Genomic DNA, 21,313 nt, shown 5'->3' with positions numbered 1-21,313 from the left:
CTTTGGCCACCTCAGGAGAAGAGAAGACTCCCTGGAAAAGACCCTGATGTTGGGAAAGATGGAGGGCACAAGGAGAAGGGGATGACAGAGGACGAGATGGTTGGACAGTGTTCTTGAAGCTACGAACATGAGTTTGACGAAACTGCGGGAGGCAGTGGAAGACAGGAGTGCCTGGCGTGCTCTGGTCCAGGGGGTCACAAAGAGTCGGACACAACTCAATGACTAAACAACAAATTGATGGACCTACAGTAATAGGTCTCTAAAGCCATTTGCACATGTTGCCAGACAACCAGTCCATGCAGAATGTAGGCACCCTATATATAGAAAGGAGCAAAGCAGTCATATTTTTGGGAGCAGGCTAGCAGGCAGGGCCCATGACTTACATCCTAGGAGCCGACACAACACAAAACACTGTTGCTGGATGTAGGGGGGGGCAAGAGAGTGGGGCCCTAAGCTATAGCTTGTTTAGCTTATACATACTGTATTTTTCGCCCTATAGGACACACTTTTTCCCCTCCAAAAACGAAGGGGAAATGTGTGTGCGTCCTATGGGGCAAATGCAGGCTTCAGGAAGCTATCCGCAAGCCTTGGGAGCCCGCGGGAGTTCCCGTCGGGCTCCCAAGGCTTGCGGACAGCAGCCTGCAGCCCGAAACCTGGGGAGCGCAGCGGAGCGCACCCCGGGCTTCGGGCAGCTCTCCGCAAGCCTTGGGAGCCTGGGGCAAATTCCCGCCGGGCTCCCTAGGCTTGCGGATAGCAGCCTGCATCCTGAAGCCTGAGGCGCACTGAGCAGCCCCAGCCCCGCGCCTGGGGGAGAAATAAAAATTTTTTTCTTTATTCCCCCCCCCAAAAAAAAACTAGGTGCGCCCTGTGGGGCAAAAAATATGGTAAATCCAGCATTGGGAATCAGCATCATTAAATCCATCATGCCGCCATTCTGCTGGGCAGCTGAGCAACACAAGAAATGCAAAATGAAACCACCAAACACATCAGGTCTAAAGACAAGCCCCCCTTCCCCCCACCCATTAATCCAGATTACAACAGGACGTGGGGTTTGGCTTCCCACCTCGCCAGCCTTGAACAAATCGTGCTCACCCAGCCCCTTCCTCTGCTACAAAATGGAGTCCTTCCTGACGCAGCACAACTGAACTGCGGAACTCCCTCCCACAGGAGGCTGCCAAGGCCACCGACCTCAATGGCTTGAAAAGATGAAGATTAGACCATTTTACGGAGAGGGCTATGGGTGGCTCTTAGGCACAGCGGCTCTGCTCTTCCTTTGCAGCTTGAGGCCAGCAGTGCTTCTGAATGTCAGTTTCTGGAAAGCACAGCAAGGGCCTCTTGCGCTCAGATCCTGCTGGCTGGTTTCCTATTAAGGGCTGCTGTGAGAACAGGATGCTGGACTTGATGGGCCACTGGCCAGCAGTCTCATGCTCTCATGTATCCCTTCCCCTGCCTTTCCAACCCCAAATCACCAGTCATGGTTGAACTCCCAACTGCCCCAGACAGCAAGACTAATGGTCAGGGATTTGGGGAGCTGTAGTGTAACGTTATATAGCAAGCCCCCACCCCACCCTCCTTGCCATCAAAGACCCAAATATTCACCACCAGCGGACTCAATAAGCTTTGGGGAAAGTATTTTGTTTGTTTCAGACCAGGATTTATATACAGTAGTACCTTGGTTTACGAACGTAATCCGTTCCGGAAGTCAGTTCTTAAACCAAAGCATTCTTAAACCAAGGTGTGCTTTCCCATAGCAGCGGGGAAATTTACAAAAGGAGCACACTCAATAGGAAGCGGAATATGTTCTGCTTCCAAGGCAAAGTTCACAAACCAAAACACCTACTTCCGGGTTTGCAGCGTTCTTAATCCAAGTTGTTCATAAACTAAGCTGTTCTTAAACAAAGGTACCGCTGTATAGTTAAACTGCAACTTACACACATTTTATTTGTGCATATTCAGCTTTACGCACTTGGCAATTAGAAAGAAAGAAAGAAAGAAAGAAAGAAAGAAAGAAAGAAAGAAAGAAAAGGGGCAGGAGTCCAGAAAAAAAGCCTTTGTTTTCAATGGTGGGACTGCCAATGTTTTGACTATATGCAATTTTGGCTTCAGGCATGATCCCTGGAAAGTAACCCCCATGTAGGTTGAGAGCTTACCATACACGATTCTACTTCAGAAAATGGCTCCTCCATTATTTACCTTGCAATAGTATGACCTCTCATCTTAAAAAATAAAATTAAACATGGTTTTTTAACCATGCTCTAGGCACTCTGTTGGGAAACCTCTTTCCACCTTTTTTGAGAGTTTGGTTCAAAGTCCACCAGGATCCAACTTCTCCCCCCGCCCCACAAAGGAGAACAACAGGAAACATCCCCTTTGGCTGCAGCCTCAGCAGCTGAACAAATGCAAAAACGCATACAGTTAAATTAAGAACTTTATTCTAAATACCAAACAACCCAAAACACACTCTGACATTGCATAGAGCTCCTGCAGTTGCATCCTGGTGACGGCAGTGACAGTGAGCAAATGAAGCAGGAAGAGCCTGGTGAAGGTATCCCACAGCTGAACATACTGCTGGCAACTCTTTGCGCCTTCGTTTGCGGTGTCCCTCCAGCAGAGAAAAGGAAGGAGGAAGCGGCCCCTCCGGAGGCTGCCCTGAGAGTTCTCTTTTTGACTTTGTGGGTTCAACACAGGAAGGGCAGTCAACAATTGATGTGTACCTGGCTTGGCTGAGAAGGTTGGGAGGTGTGTGGCTGCTCTCCTGGTGCTTGTCAGCTTGCTTTTCCCCTCAGGGTGAGCACACACCTCTCCCAAGAAAAGCCTGCAAGGCCAGGGGAGGGAGAAGCAGGCTTGTCGATGGAGCTTGCTTTTGCTATGCCACACAACTAGCCAAAAAGAAAAGCCAGCCAGCTGCAGACGGGCTGTGCAGGGTAGATCAGAGCACCCATCAGGTGTTTTCCAATACCTATTGTTAAAGCGGGAGGGGGAGGATTGTGACACCCCAGAAGTAGTACCAAGTCCCCCCCACCACGGCCTTGAGCTAAAGTCAGGAGAATGAGCCTGACCGTTCCCCTACACCGTAAGCACAAACGCGACATAGCCCTAAAACCCCAATCCTCCCTCTTTTGAGAAATCAGCTATGGTTGTACCTTGGAAGTCGAATGGAATCCGTTCTGGAAGTCCGTTCGGAAACCAAAGCATGGCTTCTGATTGGCTGCAGGAAGTTCCTGCAGCAAATCGGAAGCCATGGAAGCCCCGCTGGACGTTCAGGTTCCAAAGAACGTTTGCAAACTAGAACACTCACTTCCAGGTTTGCGGTGTTCGGGGTCCAAGGTACGACTGTATTAAATGCATGCTTCAATGAAATACCATTCTTTGATGAATGAACTCTGCATTTTCAAAGAATGGGTAACGACTGACCTATCAAAACTGTGGAGTGTGCAATCGGCAGGGAATCACTGCAATGCTTAGGCAGGGAAGGCAGCTCAGCCTTTTGCATGGTAGATTGAGCCCCCTCCCGCTGGGCAGACAATGGACGGAGGTTCATAAAATTTAATCATTCTGGTTTCAATTGACTAGAAGTGTTACACTGTATGTTTTGAACTTGGCTGAAGGGGGGGGGAGATACAAAATCTTCAGAAATTCATACAGAATCAATGCCTTAACCTTAACCAATTATACCTGGATCGTAGTCTGGGCAGATTATAAGACTGCATGCTAAGGAAAGAAAGGAGGCTGTTCACAAGAGATTCAGCCGCTGGGGGTGGGGCCTGAAAAGCAGCTTCTCTCCCTCCCCCACCCGAGGAGAGGAGGTTCTTCCCCTGGCATCTGCGCTTGCCATGTCCTGGTGAAGAACCGGCACTCATGCAGAGCTCACTTGGAAGGATCCCTCCAGCACATTCCCAGGGGAAGTCAGAGGCCACCAGCTCCCAGAGACCCCTCTACAATTCATAACGCTTATATACCTTGATTTGGTATTTTAAAATACTGCAGCTGGCAGGAAAAGGGCCATCAATACATGCAAGACGAAGGGCCCCAAAGGCTCAGAGAGGCTGGGCAGGGCAGGCAACTCTGGCCTCAGCATCACGCAGTCAACTCCTCCTCTCAAATGCAGGCATTTCTCCCCACCCTCTTTGCAGAGGAGCCTGAAGTCCAAAGGAGGTTTCCACAGATGGTGGGCCAGCAGAACAGGCTGAACTCCCCCAGGGCCAAGAGGGAGCTTCGCAAGCAACCAGGATGGCTTGAGGAAGCAAGCCAGTGGTATTAGACTTGTTTATTTAGGGTCAGTGCTGTACAGAACAGACAACATCCCTGCCCAGAGGCTCACAGTCTCAGCCAGCCAACTAGGGGGCTGGGGGGGGCTGCCCTGGAGATGCAGCTCACTGGGACCAAGTGGGATACAGGTCAATGTCACTTCGCCATGATGTTGTCAGAATAGGGCCGGCAGGGGTGGGGCTGGGAGCTGGCGTGCAACCAGCATCTGGAGAGCTGCTTTAAAGAGCAGAACATTCACTACAAGTTCTTCTCATGGGAAAATGCAATCAAAGGAAACTACACTTTTACTTAAAACATCAAAATTAAACTGCAAACGGGAAGCCAGACAGTGACTCTGATGTGGTAACGCTTGCATGCAATTCCGCACAGCCTGGACTTTTGTGGAAAGGTTAAGCTTGTTTCAACGGCCCCCTCCCCATTTTATCTATATTAAATGACTACACACACGTCTTTCTTGTAAGGGTACAAAGAGCCGAATGTTTTAAGACGGCCCTGGAATGCAATACTATAACTTTCAATGTGTTGTTCAGATGTCACACAGTAAACAAGCCACTTTAAAACAGATCCATAGAGTCATATGGAGTTGGGTCAACACATTGAATTTAGATCAAAATTAGGAAATGAAAAGCCAAAGCAGGATTGTCTCTCTACTCAAGTCTGGAGAGAGGGAACAAGCCAGACCCCCGAATCTTTCTCCCCTGCCTTCATCCATCAGCCAGGACCCCACCGCTTGGGGCCTCCAGCACAAAGGCTGGTCTTCCATCCACAACCACTTACAGGCGGCTGCTCTGGCTCCTCACTAGGGCTGCATGGCAGCACAGTTCACCAGGCCACCCTATCGCTCTGGACAGGAAGAAAGAGGGAGACGGGTGCCAGTGATGCTTCCAGCAAAGCTGACTTCCCTCCAACTTTGGGAAAGTGGGGCAAGCCCCTGGGGTGCCTCAGCTGACAAGGTGGCACACAGTTCAATGGAGACTCAGGGCGAAAGAGCCCACAGGACAACACTCCACAGCCAAGCCCACAAGCAGAAGCAGAGAACGTTGCACAGCCCGGCAGGGCCGGAGCACCATCTCCAGGCTCAGAACAGCCCCCGCGTAACAGCAGGGAAGCTCTGGGAAGCATGGAGAGAATGCAGAGCCCTGTTTCTCCTTCATTTTGCTCCTGGCTGCATTAATGCCGCCTCCCTCTCTGCCTCTTTCTCCCCCTCCAGCAACAAGATACAGACTAGCAAGATTAACAACCAAGAAGAAATATTCTACAAAAAGAAGCCTATTAATCAATCAATCCCTTTTTTTTCTTCAAAATACCTTGTCAATTGTCAAGCGGTTCAGTGTAAGGGTTCATCTATTCTAGTCGCAAAGTTTGGCACATCAATGCCAAAGCCCTTCTACCAGGCATGTGGCCACTTTAAGTCCTAGAAGGTCCTGCCAAACAGAATAGGAGAAAGCAAAGTGACTGGTTGTTTCAAAACCATAAAGAGGAGCAACACGGATGTGCCAAAGTCACCTGCATTGTACGTCATGTGATCCTGCTGTTTATGCATGAAGCCGTCTTCTCTCTGGCTGCCAGGCACAAGAATAAGCCAGCTCAGCAGAGTTTTCCGTCTGCCTAAGAGAAAAGTCTCGCCGGCTCCCACCACACTTGGCAACACTAAGTGGGAGCCGACCTGCTCCTCAGTTACTTGTGTCACAACTGCAGGTGTGCAATGCAGTGAATACAAAGGTATGGCTTCAGGATCAGCTACAGTCCTGAGCAGACTTCTTCTAGGCTGTGTGCAATTTTCTCAAGTGGGTCGCTAGGATCAGGTGCTGTAGGAAAGAGAAAAAAAAGAAACAGGGAATTTCTCACCAGCTGCAGTTTACATCACAAAAGATTGTTCATCTGTGGAGCAAGCGTTCACCCTCACAGGAGCAGAGCCCAGACGGTCAGATGCCTGCATGCAGCATCATTCTTTTTCATCTTGACAGGGTGAAACTCCAAATGGTCAACCTGAGTCCATCAAAGTGTGTGCACAACACCCAAACACATGGGTCATCTCCACTAGCTGCAGAAGCCAAGAGTCCTCTTAGCCACCAGTGATTGTTTCTGAAATGAGGCACAGCAATTGCTTGGCCTGCATAAACACCCCTCAACCAGCTTTATGGGCAGCTCTGCAAGGGTCCCACCCCCAGTGTCCGTCACGCGGGCCTTTTAGACCACCCACATGCTTCAACCACCTTTCAGGTCACAAAAGCTGCCCTCCCGGACTGCAGGCCTGGAAGGATACCAGGTGACCTTCTCTTTACATGCCTGAAGCCACCTGGGAAATAAATCCAACTTGGGCAACCAAGCACAAGAGACCGAGGCATCCACACCTCATGGTCAGGATTCTGCATCTGCCACTGCATCTGCCAGCAAGAACTGGACCAGCCCCAAGTCTAGCACCATTTTTGAACAGGCTGGCCAAGGAGGTACATCTACCCTAGAGAAGACTAAGCAGGAAGGCACATGGAGGCAGAACTATACATATATAAACACACACACACACACACACACACACACACACACACAAAAATAACCCACAGCTGTCAAGCAGGTGGCTGAAGAGACAAAAGGGAAGGGAGCAGCATCTTCGACTAACAGCAGTGCACCAGGTGACAGGGCAGGGGAGAGATCAGCCACTCACAGATCAACCAGTTGTGCCAAAGCAATGCCATTTTTGTTTGACTTGGTTCTCAAGGATAAAATAACCTCAGCACGGTACACAGTTAGTGGCTTAAACCCCACAGTGGCTTCAGCCCCACACCCAGCCCTCCATTCAAAGGCAGCAAGTGAGCAACTGAGAGCAGGCAACTCAACCCAGACTTGCCCCTCTGCTTGGAGAAAAGATGAACAGCTGCTAAAGAGTCTACAGGCCTGCATGTTAGAGGGAAGCTCTTCATTGGGCTCTGCAGTGGTGGGAAGGGCAAAGACGGAGCCCTGGTCATGCAACTAGAGGTCGTAGGAGACCAAGTGGAAGCCACAGGGAGCTTAGTGGAAGGAGCCCAACTCACAAGCACCCCAGGGCCTTGCTGGGGGAGAAGACCAGGTGCCTGGGCAGCCAGAACCTCCTGCACTTAGGCCACCCATTCCGGCATGCCAGCATGAAGGAGACAAACACAGAAGGACCCCCCCCCCAAAAGACCCAGTTGAAAGGACTGCAACCCCTCCTCAACTGAATCAAGATTCAAGGCCTGCTCTTGTCCTAATACTGTGCTGAAAAGAGAGATGAAGTATCCTACAGGGATTTCTAAGTGACTCAGGCTCACAGGAAGTTCAGAAATGCGCATGTTTCAGCTTCCTTTGCTCTGTGAACTGCACAGCTTCACAAGAAAGATCATCCGCAGAATTACGGCCAGCAGCTAACCAGCACGACGTCCTCGGGGTTCTGGTGGGAAGATTCATTAGGCCTTGATTTGATTCTCATCTGCTTTATTCCTACTACTCTGAATGTCATGGCTAACATATTATTCAACAGTCCCAATCTGTCAGAAAGAAGACAACAGTAAAAAAAAAAAACTCGCCTCAGTCAAGAAATGCACATAACGTGTTTCAGACTGGCCAGAATACGATGGGCAGGCACTGCTTCAGTGCACTTGCAAAAAGATAAAATTTGCTTCCAGAGGTTGAAGTGATGGCAGAACCCCCTGCAGGATCCAGTCCATGGCCTGTCTAGGGCAGAACTCTGTTCTCAAAGGGGCCAACCAGTTGCCCCTAAGGGATGCCCGCAAGCAGGACATGAGTGCAACGCACCAGGGAACACCAGCCGCTGGTACGGAGAGGCCTGCTGCCTCCGACAGAGGCGGCAGAAGCACAGCCACAGTGGTCGGTCACTGGGGGAGCCTGATCTGCCAAGCTTTTCTCTAATCCTCTTTTAATGCCACCCAAGTTGGCGCCCATCTCTGCCATAACTTGACTCTGTGCTGTGTGAAAGATGTTCTTTAGTCCCAATTTTATACCTCTATCATGTTTCCTGTTGCTTGTCTTTCCTCTGAACTAAAAATATTGTCCCCTTTCCTGACTGGTTCGTTGTTTCACCCCCTTGTCCTTTTCTGAACTTCTTCCAGCTCTACAATATTCTTTCTGAGGCGACATTCCAAACTGCACCACAAATTTGTGCAACGCCGTAACAATTAAACGGCCTCGGCCCAGTATACCTGAAGGAGCGTCTCCACCCCCATCGTTCTGCCCGGATGCTGAGGTCCAGCGCCAAGGGCCTTCTGGCGGTTCCCTCATTGCGAGAAGCAAAGCTACAGGGAACCAGGCAGAGGGCCTTCTCGGTAGTGGCGCCTGCCCTGTGGAACGCCCTCCCATCAGATGTCAAAGCGATAAATAACTACCTGACATTCAGAAGACATCTTAAGGCAGCCCTGTTCAGGGAAGTTTTTAATCTGTGATTTTAGTGTATTTTTGGTTTCTATGGAAGCCGCCCAGAGTGGCTGGGGAAACCCAGCCAGATGGGCGGGGTACAAATAATAAATTATTATTATTATTTTGGCAGTTTTATTCTTAATCCCTTTCCTAACAATCCCTAGCCCAGCATAAGCAAACTCCGGCCCTCTAGATGTTTGGGACCACAATTCCCATCATCCCTAGCTAACAGAACCAGTGGTCAGGGATGATGGGAATTGTAGTCCCAAACATCTGAAGGGCTGGAATTTGCCTATTCCTGCCCTAGCCTTTCTCAACATCTTCATCAAGGTCTCCACTGGAACCCAAGGTCTCCTTCTTGGTCATTTGCTGCCGATCCCAGGAGCACTGATGCAAACTTTAGATTTCTTGCCCCCATGAACATCATTTTACACTTACTCATGAATCATTCCACGCCAAATCACCTGATTTTAATACTCGGCCATGCTCTCATGACTCAGATTTTCTTCAAAAAAAAAAAAAATTATGTGTAGATACCTATGTGATAACCTCATATTATTTTTTAAATATTTTTTGCTCCAAAATTGGGCGCAGGAGACCATTCAAAGCGAACCATTATTTAATAACAAAATTGGTCTATAATTCTTTACACTCAATAAATCTGTGCCTTGTTTTGGAATCAAAGTAATATAGGCTTCTTTCCATGTCTTTGGGATCAGTCCTTTTGTCAATATATTGTTCATAACTTCTCTTAACAGGGATATCAGTTGTTCACCTAATATTTTATAATACTTTACTGTAAATCCGTCTGGTCCAGGTGCCTTCCCAATCTTTCCCTGTTTAATTGCTGTTTGAACTTCCGTAGTTGCTATTAATGAGTTCAATTGATTTTGTTTTTCCTGCAGGATCTAATAAAAACAAACTATGTCTCAGAGCCCTTGTTCATTTTATTGTGTAAAACACTTCTGAAATGATATGGTCAAAGCTATTTTGTTTCCCATAAATGTAGTACGGTCAATGATGCTGTTTTAACCACTGTATGCAATATGACCTTTCTGAATCAGCAAGAAAAAATGTATTTATTTTTGTACTTTAAAAACACCCAACAAGTTTCTTGTGAATGAAACCAAAGGATTTAGGCAATAAGTATCAGACTTGAGGGATTCTCTTCTCCCCCGGCAGCTTCGAGGATCAAAGAAAAAGCAAGAAATTCTTATTTTGTGGTTTTAATTCAGCAAATACGGCGCCTGGCAAGCAGCTCCATCTAAACACCATTGTGACAATGCTCACTCTGAGCCCCTCCTCCTCCTTCCCCACCAACAGCCAGCAGGTTTTAAATTGGAAAATACAGATTTGTTAGATCTTGAAGGACATGACAACAGATTTGGATGCCATGCGTACCTGTGGAATTATAAAGGGAAAGCGCATATTCCATAATCACATAATCAGGAGGTCACTTTTAAAAGTATGGGAAAGATATAAAGATTTATTAGAACAAAAGACTCTGTGGTAGTTGTCACCAACGGAAGCAACATCAATTTAAAAAAAGGAGAGAAAAATGGCTTACGTATAGAGATCTTTTAATAGAAATAGAAGGGAAATTAAAATGGAAAGATTTTGAAGAGATTCAAGATCATGTTAATGATTGGTTGCAATATCAAGTAAATGGGGTTTTTAAATAAGATATAAAGAAATGATTTAGCTATACTCCATCTAGATTTTAAAGAGAAATTGTAGAGGATAACACTAAAACACTGAAGAAAATGTATAATTTATTGTTAGAATGGGAAACCAAAGATGAAGAAGTTAAATGTGTAATGATTAAATGGGCACAAGATTTAGGACACAATATGCAAATGAAAGATTGGGGGAAATTATGGAAAGTTGATTTAAAATTTACTGCTTGTACAACTCTGAAAGAGAATTATATGAAAATGATGTACTGATGGTATTTAACTCCAATTAAGCTTGCAAAAATGTATAGAACTAGTTCCAATAAATGCTGGAAGTGGAAAGAGAAAGTTTTTTCAAATGTAGTGGAATTGTAATTACGAAATAAAATTTGGTATAAAAATGTTAAGTACATTGAGGTATAAGATCATAAAAATAAGACAAAAATTAAGCAGAAGTAATAAATATTTAAAGAACCAGGGAAGTCATGGGGTGGGGGTTTTTTCCTTCTTTTGTTTATATGACAAATGTTATATTGTGTTATTTGGTTGAATATTAAATTGTAAAATCCAATCTATCTATCGTCACATATACATTTACATGCGCGCGCACACACATACAGCCTCATTACCATATTACATGTATGAGAAACAAAATAGATTTGACCATATCATTGCAGAAGTGTTTTACACAATAAAATGAACAAGGGCTCTGAGACGTATTTTGTTTTTATTAAATAATCAATAAAACTTAATTTAAAAAATATATCAGATGACACTGTAACATAAGGGGGTACAATTTTAACTATTCTCATGAATGTGTGAGTTATTTCAGGCTCAAGGAGACCTTAAACCTGTACAAAAAAAGTAAAAAAAGTGCAAACAATTTACTTAAAAATCAATTTATTTTATAGCCACAAAAAAACCCCTCCTTATTTTTAAAACATAAAAAGTACATTGTTAGCCCATTCTACAACAAAAGTATGAAACACATGTTAGTTGTGGTTTGCACGCTATGGCTTATCAAACCCACCAGAAATAAAATGACAAAAATTCACTTTGAATGGTCGGTGACCCTTTTCTGTGGCACTTAGTACCATTTTTATACCTTATTTTGAAAAAGACCACAAGTACCTTTATTCTGATACCAAAATATGCCCAATTGGTTGAAAAATGAGCGAAAAAGGTTTTTCTTAAACTGACACAGAAATTACATTAGCCTAAATCGCAAAAAAACCCAAATTTTCAAAAAAATTCATCTCCGCCCAATTTTGGACCAAAAAATCTTTAAAAATTATTTGAGATTATCTCATAGGTATCTACACATTAAAAAAATGAAGAAAATCTAAGCCGTGAGAGCACATGGCACCAGGTGATTTGGCGTGGAATGAACCTCATATCAAACAGCCTTTGCCATTTTGCCTGTTTGGAGAGGTCCTTTTGGATGTCTTCACAGTAGAAAACAGCTATCATATCACCTGTGTCTTCTCTTCCCGGGGCTCCATCAACCATTCCACAGCACACCTGGGCTCACTACTCTCTCCTAGAACTCACAGATCCTCCTCTATCGCCCGTCTCTGCCACAGTGCTGTTCTGCATGTGCTTATTCCAGGCATAGGCAAACTCGGCCCTCCAGATGTCTCGAGACTACAACTCCCATGATCCCCAGCTAACAGGACCAGTGGTCGGGGTGATGGGAACTGTAGTCCCAAAACATCTGGAGGGCTCAGTTTGCCTATGCCTGGCTTATTCTTTTCAAAGCTCCCTTTGTTATCAATGCCTTTTCCAGCCCAGATGTCAAAGGTGTATTTCTGCTAAAGGAGAGACTTAGAACTAAAGAACTTGGAAACTGAAGTTCATATGTGTATCATGGGATAGAAGAATATCTGGGTTGCATCTGGGAGGAGAATCTCAAAACCCAACTGTTCAGGCATCACTAACACTGCTGCTTCCAAAGTGTCTTTGTGAATGAAGCCACTTAGCCAGCAACAGCAGAAGCCAACTAAAAATAAAGAAATCAGTGCCACTGAGCAGCCTTTGAAATCTCCGAGAGAAGCATTCAATTTATTCATGTGAGGATAAAGGAGGATGGGTAAATGAGGCATGCAAAGAGGGAAGGCCAAACCAGCTCAGCAGCAGCAGCTGAATAAGCCATTCTGCATGCAGAACGCTGTGTGAGGAGTGCAAACACAAACCTCCAGGCCAGCTCAGCTGCTGCCCAATTCTCTCTCTCTCTCACGCACACAGACACTGAGTCTGTCTGCTGACATGGCAGTGCTGGCTGCTTGGGCTCCACCCAGCTGCACAAATCCTAGAAGGGCTTGCCTTCCAGTCACCTGGAAAAGGAGTGGAAAAACAAGAATGGCAACACACTGCCCATTTTTGTCTCTCCACAGTTCCCATTTCTACCTCAAGGATTGCTACCGTGGAGGGGCGAGGGAGGTATGGCGGTGGGGGCAGATGTTATAGGCGAAGGGGATCGAGATACGGATATGCTCGTACCCCTTCCAATCTGCGCCCCATCCCGAGGGACGAGGGTAGGGTGAGCAAGGATTACTCACCTCCGTCACTGGTGTTGTGCAATGCCAGGTCTATAGGCAACAAAACCGCCACCCTGCGAGATTTCTTTACCTCGCAGGGGGTCGATCTGGCTTGTGTGACGGAGACCTGGGTGCGCGAAGGGGAAACTGTTACCTTACGAGAGATGGCGCCCCCGGGTTTCTCCGTCCTCCACCAGTCACGGACTGTGGGCCGGGGGGGAGGGGTGGCATTATTAATCCGGGAAGATTGTTCTTTCAGGGCTCTACCATCGCCACTGATCCCCGGCATTGAATGTGTTGGCCTAGTGTGGGGCTCTGAGGTGAGCTTGGCTGTCTGGCTGGTGTACCGGCCACCTAGCGCACCAGCAGCCACCCTGTCAGGCCTGCTGGAGGCGGTGGCTGGCTGGGCCTTGGAGTTCCCTAACCTATTGGTATTGGGGGACTTCAACATCCATGCTGATGCCACTCCCTCCTCACAGGCTCTGGACCTGGTGTCTTCCATGGCAACACTAGGGCTCTCCCAGTTTGTTTCGGGCCCCACACATCAAGCAGGCCACACGCTGGATTTGATCTTTGGCGCCGGTATAGATGTGATCATGTCTCCTTTGATGAAAGTGCCATGGTCTGATCACTACGCTCTGAAAGCCAGGATTGACTTTCCACCCCCACCCTGCTTAGGTGGCGAGCCGATTTGGGCTCGCCCGCAGAGGCTGATGGACCCTGATAGATTCCGTCAAGCCTTGCGGGACCTTGCTCCCCCTGGCGACTCATTGACTGAGCTTGTTGAGGGCTGGAATACCCAGCTCCTGGCAGCCATCGATGAGATCGCACCTAAGCGCCCTCTGCGACCCCACAGAAACCGGGCTCCCTGGTTTACCGAGGAGCTTCGGAAAATGAAGCGGGATCTCAGACGGCTAGAGCGAGTATGGCGGGGTGCTCGTGACGGAGCCTCAAGAACATCTTATAGGGTTTCTATGAAAACCTATGAGATGGCAGTGAAGGCCGCTAAGAAGTCTTACTTCTCGGCCTCCATTGCATCCGCTAGCTCTCGCCCGGCGCAATTATTTAGTATAATTAGGTCTTTAACGTCCCTTGAAGGACAGCCAAATTTAAATAACAATCTGACACATAGCTGTGAGGCATTTGCGAGCTTTTTTGCGGAGAAGGTCCTGTTGCTCCGCCATGACCTTCCTGCCAATTTGGATACAATAAATGAACTGGAGGCCCCTCGACTGTCCTCGGGTCCAGTATTGGACCACTTTGACCGGATATCTCCAGCCGATGTGGACAGACTCCTCCAAGCTGGAAAGCCCACCACCTGTCCTCTTGACCCGTGCCCGTCATGGCTGATTAGAGCGTGTCCAGATGAGGTACGGGCCCCCCTGGGGGATATCATCAATTTGTCCCTTGGCACCGGGATATTCCCAGGGGAACTGAAGGAGGCAGTGGTGCGTCCGCTCTTAAAGAAAACATCATTAGATCCCTTAGATCTGTCCAATTACCGCCCGGTTTCGAATCTTCCATTCCTGGGTAAGGTGATTGAGAGAGCGGTTGCTGAACAGCTTGGTAGGTTTCTGGATGAAACATCGGCTCTCGATCCATTCCAGTCCGGCTTCCGCGCTGGTCATGGGACCGAGACGGCTCTGGTCGCCCTAACAGATGACCTCCGCAGGCAGCTGGATCGAGGCGGGTCAGGGCTGCTGATTCTTCTAGACCTGTCAGCAGCCTTCGACATGGTCGATCACGAACTCCTAGACCACCGCCTTGCCGACGTGGGGATCCAGGGCACAGTCCTCCAATGGCTGCGCTCGTTTCTCTCTGGTCGGGGACAGAGGGTGGCGCTTGGGGGGGAATTGTCATCGCGCCACTCCCTGGTGTGTGGAGTGCCTCAGGGTGCGATTCTCTCCCCGATGCTTTTTAACATCTTTATGCGCCCCCTCGCCCAGCTTGTTCGGAGTTTTGGGCTGGGTTGCCATCAGTATGCCGATGACACCCAACTCTATCTGTTGATGGATGGCCATCCTGACTCGGCCCCAGACACACTGACCAGATGCCTGGAAGCTGTGGCTGGATGGTTACGTGGGAGCCGGTTGAAGTTAAATCCTTCGAAGACAGAGGTCCTCTGGCTGGGACGGGACGATATGGGACTGAGGGGGCAACTCCCATCTCTTGCGGGGGTGCAGTTAGTGCCAGCACCGTCCGTTAAGAGTTTGGGTGTAATCTTCGATACCTCCCTCTCTATGGAGGCGCAGATTACAGCTATAACAAAGGCGGCATTTTTTCATCTCCGCCAAGCTAAGCAGTTGGCCCCTTATCTCTCTCGCCCCGACCTAGCCACTGTGATCCATGCGACGGTCACCTCCAGACTGGATTATTGTAACTCGCTCTACGTGGGGCTGCCCTTGAGACTGACCCAGAAACTCCAGCGGGTGCAGAATGCCGCGGCGAGACTCCTTATGGGGTCTTCGCTGCGAGACCACATTCATCCGGTGCTATATCAGCTGCACTGGCTCCCGGTGGAGTACAGGATCAGGTTTAAGGTACTGGTTTTAACCTTTAAAGCCCTATACGGCCTAGGACCCTCGTACCTACGGGACCGCCTCTCCTGGTATGCCCCACAAAGAAACCTACGGTCTGCAAATAAAAACATCCTGAAGGTCCCAGGCCTCAGAGAGGTTAGGCTGGCCTCAACTAGAGCCAGGGCCTTCTCGGCTGCGGCTCCAATCTGGTGGAACGCTCTGTCACAAGAGACTAGGGCCCTGCGGGACCTGACATCTTTCCGCAGGGCCTGCAAGACAGAGTTGTTCCACCAGGCCTTTGGTCAGGGCACAGCCTGACTCCCTCCTCTGGTAACCTGCACAGAGTTTTGCTTAATGGTTGCCATCAACTTGATTTTAATTAATTTTTATAGTGAAATATTTTTAGAATGTTGTTTTATTTGATTGTTTGATTATTTGAATGTTGTTAGCCGCCCTGAGCCTGGCTTCGGCTGGGGAGGGCGGGATATAAATAAAATTTATTATTATTATTATTATTATAAGGAGAACGGCCCCTGCAGGCAAATAGGAACAAGTCCCTCCAATGGAAACAGAGCTGGCTGTTAAGGCTGGGCAATATCTGGTTTTCGACATCATGATATGTCACCAGTTAAACATTGCAATATACTGATGAAATAAGGATGGAGCTATGTAGAGCCATTGGCTGGCTTCATGGGTTTTCCCACATTGTGATTTTTGCCAGCACCTGCTCTTGTGATCTGCTGCCCCCTGGCAGGGGAGAGATGAGCTGGCAGAGTTTAAGAGGGGCTGCAGGAATTGCGAGAACCACAGAATTGGGAGAAACTGCAAGGGTCATTTACATCAACACCCAGGAAGCTTGGCTAAGGCATCCATGACAGACGGCTATCCAACTTCTGCTTGAAAACTTCCAAGGAAGTGTGGGCTGGCTTCATGGTTTTTCCCACATTGTGATTTTTGTATAGTGCGCCAAATGTACTCACTCACACACAGACTAGGGATAGGCAATGTATTGAAACATCATCAAAAATCAGTTTGAAGTCCACATTATGTCAACAGTTTCATAATATTCAGCATGGCAATATATAGTGAATCACAATGTGTGTGCGCGCGTACGCACGCACTATGAAAAAAATTGCAACATGTAAAAAATGTGAAGCCAGTCATCCCTTCTCTCACAATTTCTTCTGTCCCTGTTGTTCTGTTCTATCAGTTGTGTCAGTTTTAGACCACTAAGAAGCAGCACTTTCCAGGACGTTACCCTGTTCACCTCTACATAATTACATCCTTATTTCAGACATTGTGATCTGTTGGTATATCAGGATGTTTACCTGATGAATGTCTCACCAAACACATATTGCCAGGTCAAAAATCATGAAACCGACAGCACGATATAGACTTCAAGCTGGTACTGTATATCATTTTGAAGAAAATACCAGAGTTGTCAGGCGATGCAAAGCAAACACTTGGCTGGAGATGGCCAAGGCTGCCAAACCCCTAGAGCAGCTGCCTAGGAGCCTGCCTGGGGATTTCATCCTGGCACCTAAGAATCTGAAACCTATTCTCAGCCCTGCAAAACGCCCTCCACTCTGTGGCTCATAGAGCCGATGCTAATGGGGAAGTGCTCTCTGACCGGCACCAACTGTAGGCACTTTGGGAGTAACTGGCTCACCAAGGTCTACCGTGTCCCGCATCTCTTCATCACATTCATCGTCTTCATCCTCATCATCACATTCATCGTCGTCATCTTCTTCATTGGCTGTGTCTCCATGCAGCTCCTTCGCAATCAGCTGCCTGGCCAGCTTGATGTTCTTGCCTTCATTGTAGTGGATCTTCCTTTTCATCTCAAACTGCCTCTTCTTCTCTGCATGGAGAACAAACAGATTCAGTAGACCTACTCATCAGCCATTGTTTTTCGATTGCGATACCTCCTGCAACTTCACATTTTTGCAGCAGACCTTGCCGCCACTGCCTGCTGCCATGAAGACCCTGAACTACAAGAACTGGGGTCCATCCAAAAAATAAAAAAATAAAAATTTCAACAGGAAGGTTTTAAAAAAATCCTGCAGAGGCATTGTATTTGGCCAGGAGACAATGTACATAAATGTGTTCAACTGGAATTCCTTACCACATTCCCTAGGGTGCATTTCCTAAGGAGAGTTACAGCCGACCTCATCCCAAAGGCTATGGGTGGGTAGGGAGGCAGCACAAACAGAACTTGTTTTTGGTCAGTCTAGAACTTCCAGAACATTTTCCCCTCCCAGCTTCTGCAGGGTGCTCAACTAGAATTTTTCCAGGTCCGCAATGAAGCAGAATTTCCACCTGAGCAGCCAAAATCCACCTGCACAAGTGTGTATGCACAGTCTGTGCAAGAACCACACCAATGTCTATTTTGTTGGGCCTTCGCACTGAGAAATCAGTGGCTTATTTTTCTGCTTAGTAAAGTCAAAGGAAGGAGGAGACAGACCAACCTAAGCAGCTCCCAAGCTCAGCCATTTTACTCTGGAGTCAGGCATAAGGGTAGGTAACTGGGAAGGCTTAAGGGTACAAAAAAAAAGAGATACCCAGCACAAATGCCAGCTATTCTCAAGGGGAGTTTTCAGAAAGCCGTGGTATGAACACACAAGAACTGCAGCATGTAATTGCAAAAAGAGGCAAGAACATGATCCCCAAACTGATCCGTCAAAGAGCGACCATTCTTTCCAACTTGTTCCCTGGCCCCTGCAGTTAGCCTTAAAGAAAAAGGCATCTCATTCACCACCACAGCTCTCTCCCTCCTCTATGATGTTATGCAGTCAAAAGAACTGCTGACTTGGAAAAAGCTCTGTGTCTCACCAAGAGCCTGAAATTTAGAAATTTAGTTGGAAAGTTCAGGGGGAAGGAAAACTTCCAAAATCATAACTGTCACCAATCATCTTTATCATGCCATGGGGAGGTAGAGATCTAAGAAGGATGAACTTTTACCTGTTAACCCAACCCAACTCCACTTGTTAGAAGGTCCCAGCCATTACCTGACACTTAAGGGCTCTATTCCAGCTAAGTCATACTCAAAGAGGAGCCCCTCATTGCAAAGGGCTTAAGTCAATTAACAACACTGGTTTCAACGGAATCCAACCCCCAGGAGTGCCTTCAAATCCAAGCATCTTTCTTTCACAGGTTATAACTATTATATTGGGGTCCAAAGTCAAGAGTCTGTTCCTTGGGCTTCAATCCCACCTCCCAGCTCCACTGGATGGTCACAGGCAAATTACCATCCTCTGCCTCAGCTTTCCATCTATAGATAGGGATAAGGTAAAGGTAAAGGTACCCCTGCCCGTACGTGCCAGTCATGTCCGACTCTACGGTTGTGCGCCCATCTCACTTAAGAGGCCGGGGGCCAGCGCTGTCCGGAGACACTTCCGGGTCACGCGGCCAGCGTGACGAAGCTGTTCTGGCGAGCCAGCACCAGCGCAGCACACGGAAACGCCGTTTACCTTCCCGCTATAAAGCGGTACCTATTTATCTACTTGCACTTATGGGTGCTTTCGAACTGCTAGGTGGCCAGGAGCTGGGACCGAAAGACTGGAGCTCACCCCACCGCGGGGATTCGAACCGCTGACCATGCGATCGGCAAGCCCTAGGCACTGAGGTTTTACCCACAGCGCCACCCGCATCCCGACACATAGATAGGGATAAGCACCACTTAAACCACAACATCTGTGCAAATATGAAAAATAAAAACTATCTAGCCCTTCACACATTTCAGCTATTCCACAGGCACCATTTGGCTCTAACTGCCAAAGCAAGACCTACCACGTTCTTCAGGAGTTAACTCCGACTCATCCTCTTCGTCGCTGCTCTCTTCCTGCTGAGCGAGGATCTTCGGCCCCTTGCCATGCGCTGCAGCTGCTAACCTACACAGATTTATTGGGTTATTTATTTTATTTCATAATACTTTTAGCCCACTCTATTTCCCAAGATCACAGGACAGGTTACAGTAGTAACATAACACACCCAAAGAAATAAGCAAGTTCAGGTAAAAATATAAATTTAAAATGTAGCATAAAACCTAAGAATCCTTCCTGCACCCAGGAGCACTTACTTTTTTGCCAACACATCTGCAGTGACGGCTTCGTTGCATTCTGTATCGCTGCCTGCATCTTCGTCATCTCCTGCCATGCTGCAAAGGTAAGTAAGACACAGAGAGGACATCAAGAGAACTTGCTGCTACAGGCTCACTTGAAGAAGCAGCACCAAGCTACTTGCGTGCCAAAAGAGATTCCTTTAAATGCCAGCTCTCCTTATTTCAAGTATTTTTGTGTAAATCAACTCCTGTGCTGAAGATACCAAAGGTATCTACAAAAATCAAGGCGATATCCAACTATGTCATATTCAGAGACCTATTAAATGCTGTAATTGGTCTCTTTAAACAGAGTAGAAGGGCTTTTCCCTCGATATATAAATTTGTTGAAAGATATAGTTTATAATTGGAGCTTGCACTTCCCAAAAGCCTATCATGCACACAAATGTGCACTAATTAATCAAAAGCAACCCCTGCAACCCATAAAGCCTGCCACGCCATGCAATCTTTTCACTCTAGGCTGCTGTTTAGCCTATCAAAAGTGCCTTTATCTGGCGAAGCGCACAAGGGCAACCTATCTTTTAATCATCATGACTGGCTTACCTATGGTAGGGAGTGCTTGGCTCATCTATCTTCATTAAGCCGTAGTCTTTGCCTGCTGGATGGTAGGTAGCTAGGATGTTCATTTCATCCCACTTCTGGGACTTCTTACTAAAATAACATGAGAAAGGAAAGAAATGGAATTAGAACGGAGAGAAACATTGGCACTTCTCTCTTCCAGAAACCCTATTCCCTCTCCCTAGAGAGCAGGGCAACTCACCCATTTGATCTATCCAACCCCACCTTAAAGCCCCTGCTCAGGTACAAAGCTCACTGGGTGGGTCTTATAACCCCCCCAACCCGACAGGGCTGTTGTAAGGACAAGACGAAGAGGGAGAAAGGGCAAAGACCACCTTGAGGTGGATGATAATAATACTAGTAAATTATTTATACCCCGCCCATCTGGAATAAGAACAGATGATCGCTCTGATCTGCCTGTTCCACTCATGAAACGAGGTCGCACACGCCCCCCCCCTTGACGAAGGGCAGCCCCCAAACCAGGACCAGGAGGCTCCCCGTCCCGCCCACGGGGAGTGGGCCTGGGGGGCCCCGAAGGGAAGCTGATCCGGGGCGGGAGCGGCGCCCTTCCCTCTGCCGCGCCCGAGTCCCGCCCCCCCCCGGCCCGGCCCGGCCTCGCACCCTTGGGCGTCGGCGTCGTAGGCGCCTCCGAGCGGGGCCTCCGCGGCGGCGGCGGGCTTGGCGGCGGGCGGCTTGGCCTTGGCGGTGGACGCCTCCGCCAGGGCCGCCGCCACCAGGCCCGCGCCGCCGCCGCCGCTGCTGCCTCCGGAGGGGTTCTTGAGGATGCCCTTCACGGGGGGGCGGCCGCTGCTGGACGAGGACCTGGCCTCCATGGCGCCGGGAGGGGGGCAGGCGCTCCCCGCCCGACCACTCGCTCGCCCGCCCGTGGCCTCGCCGCTCCTGCCGCCGCGCTCGCCTCGGCTCTCCGGCTGCCGCTGCTTCTCCTCAGGCGCGGAGGCGGGACGGGAGGCCGCTCGGAGTCACGGCGCCGCCTCGCTCTGCGCACGCGCAACAGGCCGGCGACGCGGCGTCACAAGCGGGGGGCGGAGCCGGCTCCCTTCCCTCCCTCTCGCCTCAGAAGCCGGGCGGGGAGGGCCAGCATTCGGAGCATGCGCTGAGCGCGCGAGAGGCCGGAAGCCCGGATGTAGAACGCGCCGCTCAACGCAAACTGCGCCTGCGCAACCCGAACAACAACAACGGCTGCCATTGGACGCGGCCTCCGCCCTCCGGACGCGCAGGAAGGCGGCTCCC

At 48.5% G+C, this 21,313-nt stretch overlaps 1 protein-coding gene across 3 annotated transcripts; it reads right to left on the bottom strand.

Moving 5' to 3' along the window:
• Positions 1-2,415: 2,415 nt before the first annotated feature.
• PPP1R2 (protein phosphatase 1 regulatory inhibitor subunit 2) lies at positions 2,416-21,089 on the bottom strand. 3 transcript variants are annotated; one of them, XM_083614924.1, is made up of 6 exons: positions 20,684-21,089; positions 20,048-20,155; positions 19,466-19,543; positions 19,177-19,277; positions 17,057-17,248; positions 2,416-6,077 (listed from the first exon to the last, which is right to left on the bottom strand). In XM_083614924.1, the coding sequence occupies exons 1-6, from the start codon at positions 20,893-20,895 to the stop codon at positions 6,010-6,012; spliced, it is 759 nt and encodes a 252-aa protein (XP_083471050.1). In that variant the 5' UTR covers positions 20,896-21,089; the 3' UTR covers positions 2,416-6,009. The 3 variants fall into 3 exon arrangements, 2 of the variants coding, with proteins under 2 accessions (XP_083471050.1, XP_083471051.1); XM_083614925.1 differs by lacking the exon at positions 2,416-6,077 and adding an exon at positions 7,703-7,772 and having other exon boundaries at positions 20,684-21,083; XR_014548493.1 differs by lacking the exon at positions 2,416-6,077 and adding an exon at positions 10,840-12,748 and having other exon boundaries at positions 15,916-17,248; positions 20,684-21,083.
• Between the last annotated feature and the right edge of the window lie 224 nt (positions 21,090-21,313).

The sequence above is a fragment of the Podarcis filfolensis genome, assembly GCF_964270895.1.
Source record: "Podarcis filfolensis genome assembly, chromosome: 5".
Taxonomy (NCBI): Eukaryota; Metazoa; Chordata; class Lepidosauria; order Squamata; family Lacertidae; genus Podarcis; species Podarcis filfolensis.
The sequence above is the reverse complement of the archived record's forward strand: the minus strand, read 5'-3'. Positions and strand labels throughout refer to the sequence as shown.